At 41.6% G+C, this 14,738-nt stretch overlaps 1 protein-coding gene across 2 annotated transcripts in view; it reads left to right on the top strand.

Annotated features, from left to right (window-relative positions):
* The first annotated feature begins 3,575 nt into the window (after positions 1–3,575).
* LOC100555072 (zinc finger CCCH-type antiviral protein 1) overlaps positions 3,576–14,738 on the top strand; it is a 40,785-nt gene continuing 29,622 nt past the window's right edge. Inside the window, exon 1 of one of the 2 annotated variants that reach the window (XM_062983596.1) lies at positions 3,576–3,936. In XM_062983596.1, the coding sequence (XP_062839666.1) occupies positions 3,656–3,936 (281 nt within the window). In that variant the 5' untranslated portion in view covers positions 3,576–3,655. Of the gene's footprint in view, positions 3,937–9,822; positions 10,933–14,738 lie in introns of those variants that run through there. The other variant, XM_062983595.1, reaches the window with a different exon arrangement.

Here is a 14,738-nt window from a genome sequence, read left to right as displayed (position 1 = left end):
TTGATTTGAAGGTTGGGTTGCTGACCTGAAGGTTGCTGGTTCAAATCCAACCCGGGGAGAGCCCATTAAGCTTCCTCTGTTAGCTCCAGCTTCATGTGGGGACACGAGAGAAGTCTCCCACAAGGATGGTAAAACATCAAAACATCCGGGGGGGTCCCCTAGGCAACATTTTTGCAGGCGGCCAATTCTCTCACACCAGAAGCAACTTGCAGTTTCTCAAGTCACTCCTGACATGAAAGAAAACCAAAAACAATAACACTACCCAAACATAGAGTAAAAATGCGGGATAGAAAAACACATAGGAAATTCCTAACAGCATTTCTCTTGAAAAGATATTTCAAAGATGTGGGGCTATCACAAAAAAGACCATAACTTTGAACTTGCCAGTTTTTACCAATGAATTAAACAGCAGGGCCTTAGATGCTTATCTTAAAGTGCAGGCAGGTTTATACAGGTCAGACCTGCACAATATACGGCCCATGGGTCGTATGCACACACCCCCTGATGCCAGTCACAGGTTTAAATAGATGTTTTAAATTGGGCCTGGAAATGATGAGCAGTGCAATCATAACTGGTGTAGAGTATAATATGGTCTCAGTAACTAGCTCCTACAAGCATTCTGGGTGAAATATGCAACACCAGATGACGTTTCCAGATTATTTTCAAAGGCAGTTTGTTGCAGACCTGAATCCTATTCATTAGTCCCAGATAGAGGAGACCTATTGAGACAAATATGGAATGGTGGATTCACATATAGAGATACATCCTCTTATTTGTAGTTTGGAGTGTGCATTGTTAGTGTCAGCTTGCAAATTAATCTTGCCATAATCAAAATGTATGTCACTGGGTAAAATCTGCTTTCTCTAGATAAAGTTGAAGCTGGCATACTATAGGAAGCAGTTTAAAAAACATTCCTGGTACCAGATGCTAATGGTTCTAATGTCAGCAGGGGCTCCTGCAATGGCCAGGAGCTCACATGTTGCTTTTCAAAACTATTCCAGTTTTAAGTAATAAAGACTCATTCAAACAATAGCAAAATGATCGGTCGAGGTACATATGGCAAAGCAAGAATCTCAGCACAAGGTTCAAAATCCTCCAGGATGCTAAACAAAAGGGACATCTGACCCTTCCAGATGTGCAGTTACACTACACAGTCTTAGTTTGACTTTTTTTCTGTGTCAGGAGCGACTTGAGAAACTGCAAGTCGCTCCTAGCATGAAAGAATTGGCTGTCTGCAAAGATATTGCCCAGGGGATGCCCAGATGTTTGATGCTTTTCTATTCTTGTGGGAGTATTCTTTCATGTCCCCAGATTCGGACAGTTAAAAACACAAGAATCATTAACAGACTTCAGATAACAATTTACGATGGTACCAATATAGCCAACTGAAAAAGAAATTTTGATTGATAAACTGACTTTGAAAAAAGTAAGACTGAATGAAAAGAAAACTCTTCAAAGATGACAAAATACAATTAGCTAGAAGGATAGATTTTTTAGCATACTCAAATGGAAAATGAATACTTATTTTCATTTGTGTCTCAAAGTTGGGGAGCATAAAGTCATATATGTTTGGGGAGGGTATGTGTTTTTAGGTCTTTATGTAAATAAGCAGTGGAGTTTAATACAACCAGCCCTCCACGTTCACTGGAATTCGGGATAGAGGATATGTGTGAAAATAAAATGTAAAAAGCATGACAATTGTTTAGGGTGGTTTTTTTTTTTACTTGAGAAAACCTCTTTCTACAAATTTTAGGTCATCCAATGCTATTCTGTGCCCAGCTTTCAGCAGATGTTGACCATAGAGTTTGCTCAAGGCCCTAGAAATTGATAGACATTTAAAGTGATGAATAATCAAAACCCCAAAAGTCAAACTCACAAATGTGCAGTGCTAACTATATATTTTATTTGTAACTAGCTTAGGTATCCAGTGATGCCCGGGTTAGGTAATTTGTAACACTATTTATTAGAAAAAGTCAGTATTTGATTTTGGTTTTTTTTATGAATGCTCCCATTAGAAAATGCATAAGGATATGGGTGAACTACAATTCGCAAAATCATGGGTCAATTACCCCCAAACCCCATGCATTCAAAGTCAGCCATGTTGGGTCTGTGTGCCAAATTTGGTCCAGATCTGTCGTTGGCTGGGTTTAGTGCTCTCTGCATATGGGTGAATTACAACTCCCATAATCCAAGGTCAATCACCGCCAAACCCCATGCAATCCAAGTCGGCCATGTTGGATTTGTGTGCCAAGTTTGGTCCAGATCCGTTGTTGGTGGGGTTCAGGGTGCTCTTTTATTATACATGTACTATAAATCCCAGCATCTACAATAAATCCCCTCCAGACTCCACAGTATTCAAAGTTTGTCAGTTGGGTTCACAGCGCTCTTTGAATGGGAGTGAACTATAACTACAAGCACTCTTTGAATGGGAGTTCAAGGTCAATTTCTCCCAAACCCTTCCAGTCTTCAAAGTTGGCTATGTTGGGTCCGTGTGCTAATTGTGGTCCAGAATTAATGTCGGTTAGGTTCCCAGTACTCTTTTAATGAGGGTGAACTACAATTCCCAGTATCCAAGGTCGATGCCTTCCAAACCCCAGCAATTTTCTAAGTTGGCCATGGCATGCATGCCAAGTGTGGTCCAGATCCATCCTCGTTTGGGTTCACAGTACTCTCTGGATGTAGGTGAACTACAACTCCCAAATGTCAATTCCCTCCAGTATTCATATTTCGGCATATTGGGTCAGTGTGCCAGGTGTAGTCCAGATCCATTCCTGTTTTGAGTTCGCAGTGCTCTCTGGATGTAGGTGAACTACAACTCCCAAATGCCAAGGTAAATCCCCCCCCCCAATTCAAATATGGGTATATCAATATACAATTAGCAGCCCTAATTATTATTATGTACGCCGGAACTCAATCGACAGACCCAGTCTTTTGAACTTGAACACACCCATCTGTATTTTAGAATGTGTTTATGAATGTTGGTGTAAGCTAATAATTTTTAATCTGATTTATAGTGTATTGTACAATTTTTATATGTGTGTTTTATTGTAAGCCGCCCTGAGTCCCCTGTTGGGTGAGAAGGGCGGGATATAAATGTTGTAATAAATAAATAAAATAAATATCAGGTCTGTGTATCAGGAGTGGTCCACATCCATCCTCGTTTGGGTTCACAGTGCTCTCTGGATGTAGGTGAACTACAACTCGCAAAAATAAGGCCAACCCCCCCCCCCCCCCAAAAAAAAAAACCCACCAGTATGATCTGTTGGTCACGACGCTTCTGTGTGGCAAACTTCCCGCCATTTCGACACTATACCTCTATTGACGCGGCTTAGAATCGCACTGGATAAACTTGTGCTTCTTGCAGTTGTAATAATAATAATAATTTCCCGCCTTTCCTGAGGGCTGTTTATTTTAGGTTTCTGAGGAGACGGGGCTGAATAAGTACGGAGTCCTCGAGCAAGGCATGGGGCAAAGTCTCCCCACGCATGCCTTAGGAAAAGGAAACTCGAAACTTAAGGAAACCCCTCACTGAAGAGGGAGCCGGCCAACTCCTCCCTTCCGCCGCCCCGCCCACTTGCCTTCAGTTTCGTTTCTCCTGCTCTCGGCCGTGCTCCTCCTGCTCCTCCTCTTCCTCGACGGGACGGGCAGCAGAGCTATGTCGGACCCGGCGGTGTGCAGCTTCCTGACGAAGGTGCTGTGCGCCCGCGGGGGCGTCGCGGAGCTGGGCGAGTTGTGCGGCGAAGTGGGGCTGCCCGAGGCGCAGCTGAAGCAGGTCCTGGAGGAGGCCGGGCCCGAGCGGTACCTCAGGGTGTCGCGCGACGGCGCCGCCTGCGTCCTGGCCCTCTCCGCCGCGCGCCTCTGCGTGAAGCAGGTCTGCCCCGGGTGCGAGCGCCTCCACCTCTGCAAGCAAAACCTCATGGGACGCTGCCGGGCCAGGTGAGGGGAGGCGGGCAAGGGGCGCGCGCGCGCGGGGAGGGAGGGAGGGAGGGAGGGAGGTCGAGAGACGGCGCCTCGCGCATTTCCACTCTTTCGCGCGTGCTGAGCGCACAGAACTGGCTGATGTCCCTTTGCTCGTCGTCTGCAAAATGCAAGAGGACAGCCAGTGTGACTAGTGTTTTCAATGGTCCCAACCCCCACTTGGTGTCTTTCCATACGCAAGTGGGGTTTGGACCCTCGACATGGCTGGAAGGGCCTTCTCAGAACCAATGTGTTGTCGAAGGCTTTCATGGCCGGAATCACAAGGTTGTGTGTTTTCCGGGTTGTAAGGTCATGTTCCAGAAGTATTTTCTCCTGACGTTTCGCCCACATCTATGGTAGGCATCCTCAGTGGTTGTGAAGTATACCTCACAACCTCTGAGAATGCCTGCCATAGATGTGGGTGAAACGTCAGGAGAGAATACTTCTGGAACATGGCCGTCTTCTTCTTTATTCAGTCAGTCGTTTCCGACTCTTCGTGACCTCATGGACCAGTCTGCGCCAGAGCTCCCTGCTGTGCATCGCCGCCCCAGTTCCTTCAAGTTCATGCCAGTAACTTCAAGGATACCATCCATCCATCTTGCCCTTGTTGGGCCCCTCTTCCTTTTTCCTTCAATTTCCTCAGCATTGTGATCTTTTCCAAGCTTTCCTGTCTTCTCATGATATGGCCAAAGTACTTCAACTTTGCCTCTAATATCCTTCCCCCCAATGAGCAGCCGGGCATTATTTCCTGGATGATGGACTGGTTGGATCTTCTCGTGGTCCAAGGCACAACATGGCCGTACAGCCCGGAAAACACGCAACAAACCTCTGAACCAATCTGACAGCTTTGCCTTTGTGGTGCCCTGAGTCAGAAAGGACTTCATGGCCCCTTCCATGGGCCCCTCACATAGCCATATAATCCAGAAGAGTAAATGTAAAGGTTTCCCCTGACGTTAAGTCTAGTCGTGTCTGACTCTGGGGGATAATGCTCATCTCAGTTTCTAAGCCAAAGAGCCAGCATTGTCCATAGACACCTCCAAGGTCATGTGGCCGGCATGACTGCATGGAGCGCCATTACCTTCCCGCCGGAGCGGTACCTATTGATCTACTCACATTGGCATGTTTTCGAACTGCTAGGTTGGCAGAAGCTGGGGGTAACAGTGGGATTCTTTACTCTGAACTGGATTCTGTGGCAGCGTATTTATTGATTGTGTCAGAAGCGAATTGAGAACCCAGTTATAATGTATAAAAAACCACAAATGAAGTTAAAAACTTGGCATTATACTAAATTTCATTTGACCAGAAGCTGGCCACTTGGAATGTTTCTGGTGTCGCTGTAAGAAGGTCCTCCATTGTGCATGTGATGGGACTCAGACTCCATTGGAGAAATATAATAATAATAACAACAACAACTTTATTTCAACCCCACCACCATCACCCAAAAGGGACTCGGGACAGCTTACAAAGCACTTGTAATGTAACAATCTACATGGTGCCATAACAAATAACAAAGCAAAAGCATAATTTACATCATCAGTACATAAAACAATACCACAATATAATCAATCAACTCTACAATAAACATCGATAAAACTCCATGATAATTATGGCCATCAAATGAATAGTAACCAACCAGTCATATAAAGTGCTTTCAGTGGAAAAATCACTGGGTCTACTGGTGGCACAGTGTGTTAAAGCGCTGAGCTGCTGAACTTGCGGACCAAAAGGTCCCAGGTTCAAATCCCGGGAGCGGAATGAGCACCCGCTGTTAGCCCCAGCTCCTGCCAACCTAGCAGTTCGAAAACATGCAAATGTGAGTAGATCAATAGGTACCGCTCCAGCGGGAAGGTATCGGCGCTCCATGCAATCATGCCGGCCACATGACCTTGGAGGTGTCTATGGACAATGCTGGCTCTTTGGCTTAGAAATGGAGATGAGCACCAACCCCCAGAGTTGGTCACGACTGGACTTAACATTAGGGTAAACCTTTACCTTTACCTACCTATTGAAAAGCTTGGTTAAAGAGCCAAGTTTTTAGGTTGGATCCAAAACATTGGAGGGTGGGGGGCAGCCCCATTTCCTTTGGGAGGGCATTTTAGAGCCGGGGAGCCACCACCGAGAAGGCCCTCTCCCCACCAACCGTACTTAAGACAAAGGTGGGACCAAGAGGAAGGCCTCCCAGGGTGACCTCAGAGACTGCGCCGGTTCATAAAAAACGATGCGGTCACGAAGATAAGCTGCATCCGAACCATTATAGGGCTTTGTAGGTAATAACCTGCTCTTTGAATTGGGACCAGAAACTTCTCTATTGAAGCAGCCAATGGAGCTGCTTCAATAGAGACATAGTATGCTTCCTAAAAGCAGCCCCGGCTAACAATCTGTCTGCTGACCTTTGCACTAATTGTAATAATAACACATATAATAATAAATCTTTATTTCTATCCTTGCACACGTATATTTGCTGAGATTTAATAGGGCTTATGCCTTATGTGTTTAAGATTTTTTTCTTAGACAAGTTTAGAAAAGTGGCTTATTAGATTTCACAGTCCTCCAGTTGGCGTACTCATGGTTGGACTGACTGTGCAGGTTCAAGATTCCTTGGGTCCCAGAATTTCAGGTACAAAGTAAAGCACATCCTATATCTTCCTACTGAAAAATAATTGAACTTGTTGTGAGCCTAAAAGTCAGGTCTGATTTTCAGGTTCACCACAACCTAGAGTTTTCTTGGAAAGATTTCTACTCATGAGGTTTACAGTTGCCTCTGTCTTGGGTATGTGTCTTGTTCAAGGTTGCAGAAAGGGCTTTTCCCATTAAAGTTCTATAAATAAGAACCGATACTGATACCAGGGTGTGATGTAACCAAGGCAGATGTAACCTCAAATGATGTTTTGATTTTTGACAGTTGAAAGAAATGAACAACAACAACAAAATGTAACAATAAATATTTAACTTGATAGTTCTGAGTGTGGCTAGGGCGTATCAGTGAATTTTTGTGTGTACATTGTCAACAACCTTCCAGTGCTTTTGTTGATGACTCTTTTCTTTGACTTTAATATGACGTGAGTTTTTGAATAAACAGAAGCTTAAACACAGTACCAGGGGAGGTACCTGAGGCATCTGTTTGTCCAATCTTGTTGGATTTGTTTCAGCTTATGCGGCCTGATGACGTGGACAAGATCCTTGGAGCGATGAGACCAACCACATGTGCCCTTCCTGGCTCATAAAACTCGCGGGGCGGGGGGCGGGGGCGGAATTGGTTGATTGATTTTTGAGGATTATAAATGCCTCACTGAAACAAGGGCAATTTCCATCAGGCCTGAAACAGGCAATTATAAGACCAATTTTGAAAAAGGCATCCCTTGATTGCTCTATTCTGACTAACTATTGACCAATTTCAAACATTCCCTTTCTGGGCAAGGTACTAGAGCAGGTGGTTGCTTCTCAACTCCAAAAATTCTAGGATGATACCGATTATCTTGACCCATGTCAATCTGGCTTCAGGCCTGGTTACGGCACTGTGATGGCTTTGACGGGGAGTTTGACCCTGTTGGTTCTCTTGGACATCTCAGCGACTACCAAAAACATTGGCTACTAACAAATTGACTTCAAATAAAGATAGATTTGCATAAAATGAATTTACAGTAACAACATTGTTGGAAGTTAAATCCGTAAAAAGTTCAGTCCTTGCTGCCTAGAAAAAAAGCTGTGGATTGGGCCAGAGGCAAACTGTTGGATAATCCAGAATGTTGGATAAGTGAGATCTACTGTAACGGAAACTGTGCTTGGTTACCAGTTGAAGTCATTACTTATTGCTACAATGTTGCTGTTTTTATTCTGTTTTTATACTGTGAATTGCATTTTTATGTAATCTTTCATTTTAACTGTGTTGTTGGGCTTTGCCCCATGTGAGCCGCCTCGAGTCCCCTTGTGGAGATGGTGGACTCAGGGCAGCTTACAACAAAATCAACACAATACATACAAAGTGAAAATCAAAAAAGGCAATACATCAAATGTAAACAATCATAAACACAATTAAACAAAAACAGTATCTTAATGATAAATACAGATTAAAAAAATATTGCTCAGTTTAAAACATATAGAAAGTCATGAAGAAGAGATACAATTCATTAAAATATGATAGAGTTTAGGGATTTCTAGCTGCTGCTGGTTCAGCCTTGATGCTTTGAACATGCACAAGTCTTGTCATGTGGCCTGAGGTTGGCAGGCTTCCCATTCTTTCTGAGTTGAACATAATATTTTCCATGGCATCTGCCTCTTGATGGGCTTTATGGGTTTCCAACATATGATAATCCTATGATGAGCCTATCACAAGGTTTTCTGAGGCTGAGTGTGTGTGACTCCCCCAAGGTAACCCAATGGGTTTCCATGGCTGAATATGGAGTCAAATGCTCAAATCACTAATCACACTGGTTCCTTAATTTTTTAATGTACTGTACTGTCTTTTTCAGATCCATGATTACATTTGTTCAGAAACAAGATGGAAATGCCCTAGGGTACGCCTACACTACTGTAGCATTAATCTATTTGACACCACTTTAACTGCCATGGCTCAATGCTGTGGAATCCTGGAATTTGTTGTTTAGTGACTCACCAATGCTCTTTGGCAGAGAAGGGTAAAGATCATGGTAAAGTACAACTTCGAGAATCCCATAGCATTGAGCCATGGCAGTTAGCAGTCTTGTTAAATGGTAATTCCATAGTGTAGGTGCCACCCCAGTACACTTTGGAAGTATTCATTTGAAGTCTTTCTGCTCTGTTCTTCACCCAGAAGTATCTGCAGAGAGTGGATGTACAGTCAGTAAAACCAGACAGTCTTTGCATGCAGACTTACATTCTAGAAGACAAATGGAAACTGAAAAGGGGTGGGAAGGGATGCTTTTACTGCCAGGTCAACTTGGTGGACTCATGGTTGGACTCAATACTGCATATTGAAGGTGGCATAGCTTTCTCCTCCCACTGTGTCAGTTCTCTCCCTTAGCCTTCTGTTTCTCTTATTTCTCACTAACTTTTGTATTTCTTTGAAGTGGGAGGCTTACGGGATGATTTTCAATTGTGTGCATTCTTACACAGTCAGTTGTTTTTTAAAATTACAAGTTCACAAATAATGGAATCAGATAACAATGCTGTGTAGATATTGTTGTGCCCTGGAAAAAAAAATATGAAAATTGGGAAAATTGAGAATTGAGTATAGAATAGTTTCTTTTAGAATTCAAGGAAACCATATATTTACTCCCACAAAATTATTTCTAAAAATGATGTAACAGGCAGATTTGTATGTAAGAGTGTACTATGTCTTTTTCTCAGTTCCTGTTATGTAAATAAGAACTGTCTATTTGACACTCTGAAATAAAAAACTAATAAGTGGCAAATATGTTTCTATGTTTTATAGTCACGGTTTCTTCTGTTTTTATTGGTATCTGCCTGCTGTTAATAAATAGGCAAAACCAAAATGGTTCCCTACAGTTGTGGCACCTTGTAGTGCCCCAAAAAAGAAATGTTTGTAAGGGGAAATTCAATTTGATTTGTAATTATTGTCTGAATAAACTGTTATTTTAATATAACAAAATGATAATTTTATGACAACTAAAATTATACTTCTTACTTTTTCTGTTCTTAAAGCACCTTAACCTCTTCATGTTTACAAGTTTCACTCAGTGCACTTTGCCCAGTTCATTTTATGATTCTATCACTGTGTTTTAACATGTGCCTTACAATGATTGTGATTTTATTTTATGCCTTTTAATTTTATTTGTGTGTTTTTTGTATTTAATATCGTATGCTTGTTTTATATCTGTAAGCCGCCCCGAGTCCCTCTGGAGAGATGGTGGTGGGGTATAAAAATAAAATTATTATTATTATTAAAGTAAGTAAGTGATTTTTAATCTGGTCGTTGCTATTATGTGTCTTCCAAGTGCTATTTCCAGTGTACAAAGACCAAATCATGGGGAGATGGTGGCGGGGTATAAATAAAGTTTTATTATTATTATTATTATTTACTTGGTAATTTTTCTTCAAAGGAGGTTTCCTTTTGCCTTCCTTTGAGGCTGAGAAAGTGAGGCTTCCTGAGGCTTCCATGGTTGAGAAGTAACTTTTCCAAGCTTGGATATGAGTATTAGGTAGCCTTCATGGCCTGGTAATTCCTGGAATATTGCAGTGCCTTCTTGGGGTGGGAGTGGGTATAGGAAAAAGGTTCCCTTGAGTCTTAGTGGGGCCCCTCTCCATAGTTGTAGAGTGATAATGGTCAACTAGGCCATTATTTATTTGCAGATTTTAATCTTACTGATTGGCCTAGTTCAGACTAATACAATGTAATTTTTTTTAAAAGACAAGCCAAAACATGACAATTAAAATCAGAGCCCTGTCACCCTATAATCCTAAATAAAACAAGAATGATGGCATTAGTTCAAAATGCAATTTAGTCACTGAGATTTTCTAATAATGCACATTTTGCCACCCTTTGGGTCAGGTGGTGCTATTAATCATCTACGTCTGTTGACTTTCTATTCCCAGCATTCATATGGCAGAGTTGCCAGGGAGCTGCTTGTCTTCAGTTTCGATTTTCTTCGGAGTTGCGGGGAAAAAAGGTGGAGCCTAGGCTGGACTGACTTGAAACCAAACAATTATTTTAAAAGACAGGTAGACAGAGCAGAGGTTGATCATGACCGATCCAGTTGTGTGTAGTTTTATCACTAAGATCCTTTGCTCCATGGGGGGCAGTTCAAGTTACCAGGAGATTCTTCCTCTCTTGGGGCTCCCTGACCACCAGTTAAGGCAGATCTTGGAGGAGTCAGGGAAGGAAAGATTTCTGGTCAATGAGCAAGGCACCTCACTTCAGGTGCTAGCGATCTCTCCAATGCGTCTGTGTCTGAAGAATGAGTGTGACGGGTGTGAACATCTTCATATTTGCAAGAACTACCTCAAGAAGAAATGTTTCAGGCCTGCTGGTGGCAGACGGTGAGTTGGGGAGCAGACGGCGGGGTTAGAAAGAAAAAGAGAAGAAAAATAAAAGGGGTGTTTGTGGAGAAGGCGGCTGTTGATTGCACTGAGAGAGATGAAAATGGTTGTGACATGGTAGCCAACTTGCAAGAAAGAAAAGAGACAAAAGTCAAAGCAAATGTAGTTTCTGTCTGTTTTCTCCATTAGCTGCAAGTCCAACTGGCACTGTTTAGTTAGAAGGTGTGAAAGACTAACTTCATCCAGTGACTATAGTGACATAATGTGTTGTCGAAGGCTTTCATGGCTGGGATCACAGGGTTGTTGTATGTTTTCCGGGCTGTATGGCCATGTTCTAGAAGTATTCTCTCCTGACGTTTCGCCCACATCTATGGCAGGCATCCTCAGAGGTTGTCTATGGCAGGCATCCTCAGATGCCTGCCATAGATGTGAGCAAAACATCAGGAGAGAATACTTCTAGAACATGGCCATACAGCCCAGAAAACATAAAGCAACCCTATAGTGACATAGCTCACATTAAACCTAAAGAATGTTGTTGTCGTAGAAGACTAATAGAATAAGCCAGAAGAATAAAGAAAACGTTATTTTGGAATTATATTTAGACCCCACTTACTCCCAAATGTATTTTAGTGTTAGGTTTTGGTTTTTTAATCACATCAGAAGCAATTTGAGAACATACTGCAAGTCACTTCTGGTGTGAGAGAATTGGCATCTACAGAGGCATTGCCCAGGGGATGCCCGGATGTGTTACCATCCTGCTGGGAGGCTTCTCTCAGTCCCCACAAGCTAGAGCTGACAGACGGGAGCTCACCCCATCTCACGGATTCGAACTAGCAACCTTGAGGTCAGCAACTCAACTGTCAGGTCAGCAGCCCAGCCGGCACAAGGGTTTAACCCATTGCGCCACTGCAGCAATGTGTTAGGTCAGGGGTCCCCAAACTTTTGAAGCAGAGGGCCGGTCCACAATCCTTCAGACTGTTGAGGGGCCGAATTATCATTTGAAAAAAAAATAAAAACAAATTCCTATGCATACTGCACATTTGTAGTGTAACAACAACAATGAAAAAACAATACAATATTTAAAAATGAAAACAATTTTAACCAACATAAACCTATTAGAATTTCAATGGAAAGTGTAACACAATATTAGCATTATATATTACTATATTGAACTATACCACTATACTATTATATAATATGTAATATATAACATATAATTAATATTATTATATGGTATTACTACTAGTATTATATTGTATAACATATGATTATCATCAATATTATATGTATATCCAATATATTATATTATTAAAACTGATATAAAATATATTGATTTTATAATGTTGATTTTAATGATTGTTTTTATTGATGTTGATGTTTTTTACTGGGATAATTGTTTTATTGCTTTGTTACTGTTTTGTTTGTTTTATCGGGCCTGGCCCCATGTAAGCCGCCCCCAGTCCCTTCGGGGAGATGGGGCGGGGTATAAAAATAAAGTTGTTGTTATTATTATTATTATTATTATTATTATTATTATAAAACTGATGGCGGGGGCCAGGTAAATGACCTTGGAGGGCCGCATCCGGCCCCCGGGCCTTAGTTTGGGGACCCCTGTGTTAGGTAATGGATTTGAATTTTCAGCTGTGCTCAAATTACAGTTTTTGTGAATGAATTTCAGAAGAATAGCCATGTTTCAGAAAGAACAAATCCATTGTATTATTACTAATAGTTGTTATACACTCACTGATACTTGTGCCTTTGTTGGGAATGAATATGTAAATAGACTTTTGGTTTTTAGATTAGCACAGGCTTGAGGGCTAGCAATGGGTCTCATTTCTGGTTTTGCTGTCAGGACAACATTCTGTGGGATCCTGGGGCTTATAATCTGGTGGGTCAGGCGTCAGAGAACCTCTCTGGCTGTGGATTCCAAATAGGAAACCCTAGGATTCCATAGAAAGTTGGCATAATAACACAACATTTGAAAAAAAATCTGTTCCTGGTTTGGAAGTGTTATTTCCTGTTTAATTGTGCTGTACTTACTTTGAAAGTAGTTGTTACTTTGTTTTTGTGGCTGGTACAAATTTTGTTAATTTGGTTGAGACTATGAGATATTCATTGAAACACTAGAGCAAGTTTCTCCCACTCCTTATCCTGTATGATTTACCTCATAGATGAAAGTTAACAGCTGAGATGTAGAAGGGGGGAACTTTGAAAAACTAGACTTGTTCTGGCATTCATATGTTGTGCTCCATTAATATGTGTGCAGGGACAGTGACATGGTTCCTGATAATATGGACATTCATTAGCGGGTGATGAGGGTGGTGGCTAATAGTCATGAGAATGGTTTTCCTTGAGTTCGTGAGTGGGGAAGGAGGGCTCAAAGTTCATGCCCCTATATGTTTTGATCCCATTGAATTTTTTTTCTTCATACCTCTAAAACTACGGTGAAACAACCCTGAGATTTTCAGGAAGCTTATCTTTAGGTCTACAACTACTGTACATTTGGCACAGAATTACAATATACAGAAGCATTGTATTCGAAACAGTATGGGGACACTTTATAAATCTTTATCATTCTTCATAAAATTCTATGCAAATTATAATTAAATTAGTTTGCCATGCTCAAAAATCGCCATGGTGATTGTTTGAAAACAATTCAGAAGGAGAGCAGGATATATATTATGTAACACTCGGGCACCAACTTCTGACTTCCTGGTATAAAAAAAGAAAAACACAAACTGGAAGGTTGAGTGGTGGGAGTGTCCCTCTCCCTCCCTCTCTCTGTAAGAGAGTTGAAGACTCCATTCTTACTTTGACCATCAGTAGCTGCTCCAAGGTTATGATTTTATGAAGATATCTTTCCCTGACACATAATCTGCCTCTCTGTCTTTGGTATCTATCATTGCTTTAGAATAAAATGGTTGAGTTTAACCTTGCTGCCTTAAAAGTGTAGGGTGATGTGGTAGGGTGGGATTGTATACAGTTTGGCCTGTAGAATGTCGATAGGAAGCAGGTTACTTACTGTGTTTCCCTGAAAATAAGACAGTGCCTTATATTAATTTTTGCTCCCAAAGATGCACTAGGTCTTATTTTCAGGGGATGTCTTATTTTTCCATGAAGAAGACTTCACATTTATTGTTGAACAAAAAAATGAACATTTATTATATACTGTACAGTAGTTGTAATCACAAACCAGCATAACCAGTCAAACTGTGAATCCTATCAAGAATTTCTTGTTACTACCATTATTTCCATGTACAACACTCTATGGTACGTACATTTAGCAATCCTGCGTGCTGTGGTGTTCTGTTCAGCAGGCATGCTTCCAAACAAAAACTTTGCTAGGTCTTACTTTTGGGGGAGGCCTTATATTTAGCAATTCAGCAAAACCTCTACTAGGTCTTATTTTCTGGGGATGACTTATTTTAGGGGAAACAGGGTAGAATGCTACCAGAAGCAGAAGTAACAAGGAAAAGATGTGGAGAGATTTCTACATAACAAAAACAAAGATTTCTCCCCCCACAAGTATTTTTGCTTTTTCTTTTTGTCTCACTATATTCACATAATAAAGTAATTTGGACTGGACTAGACTGTGCTGTTTTGGCCAAATCTGAGAGATAGAATTTTCTCTCTCAGTTCACCCAATTGTTCTATTCAAGAGCAGAGTTGTTTGATTTGAAAATGGTGGTGATGAAGTTGCCATCCCTTTTAGTGGTTAGGAGCCTTGGATACTAGGTATGTACTAGTTATAGGATCACTTTAGCAGTGGTGGAGGACATGGACCTATGCACACTTGTGACGGCGCG

Source organism: Anolis carolinensis, chromosome 5, assembly GCF_035594765.1.
Source record: "Anolis carolinensis isolate JA03-04 chromosome 5, rAnoCar3.1.pri, whole genome shotgun sequence".
NCBI classification, from domain to species: domain Eukaryota; kingdom Metazoa; phylum Chordata; class Lepidosauria; order Squamata; family Dactyloidae; genus Anolis; species Anolis carolinensis.
Note: the sequence above shows the minus strand (reverse complement) of the source record. Positions and strands in the feature narration are given on the sequence as shown.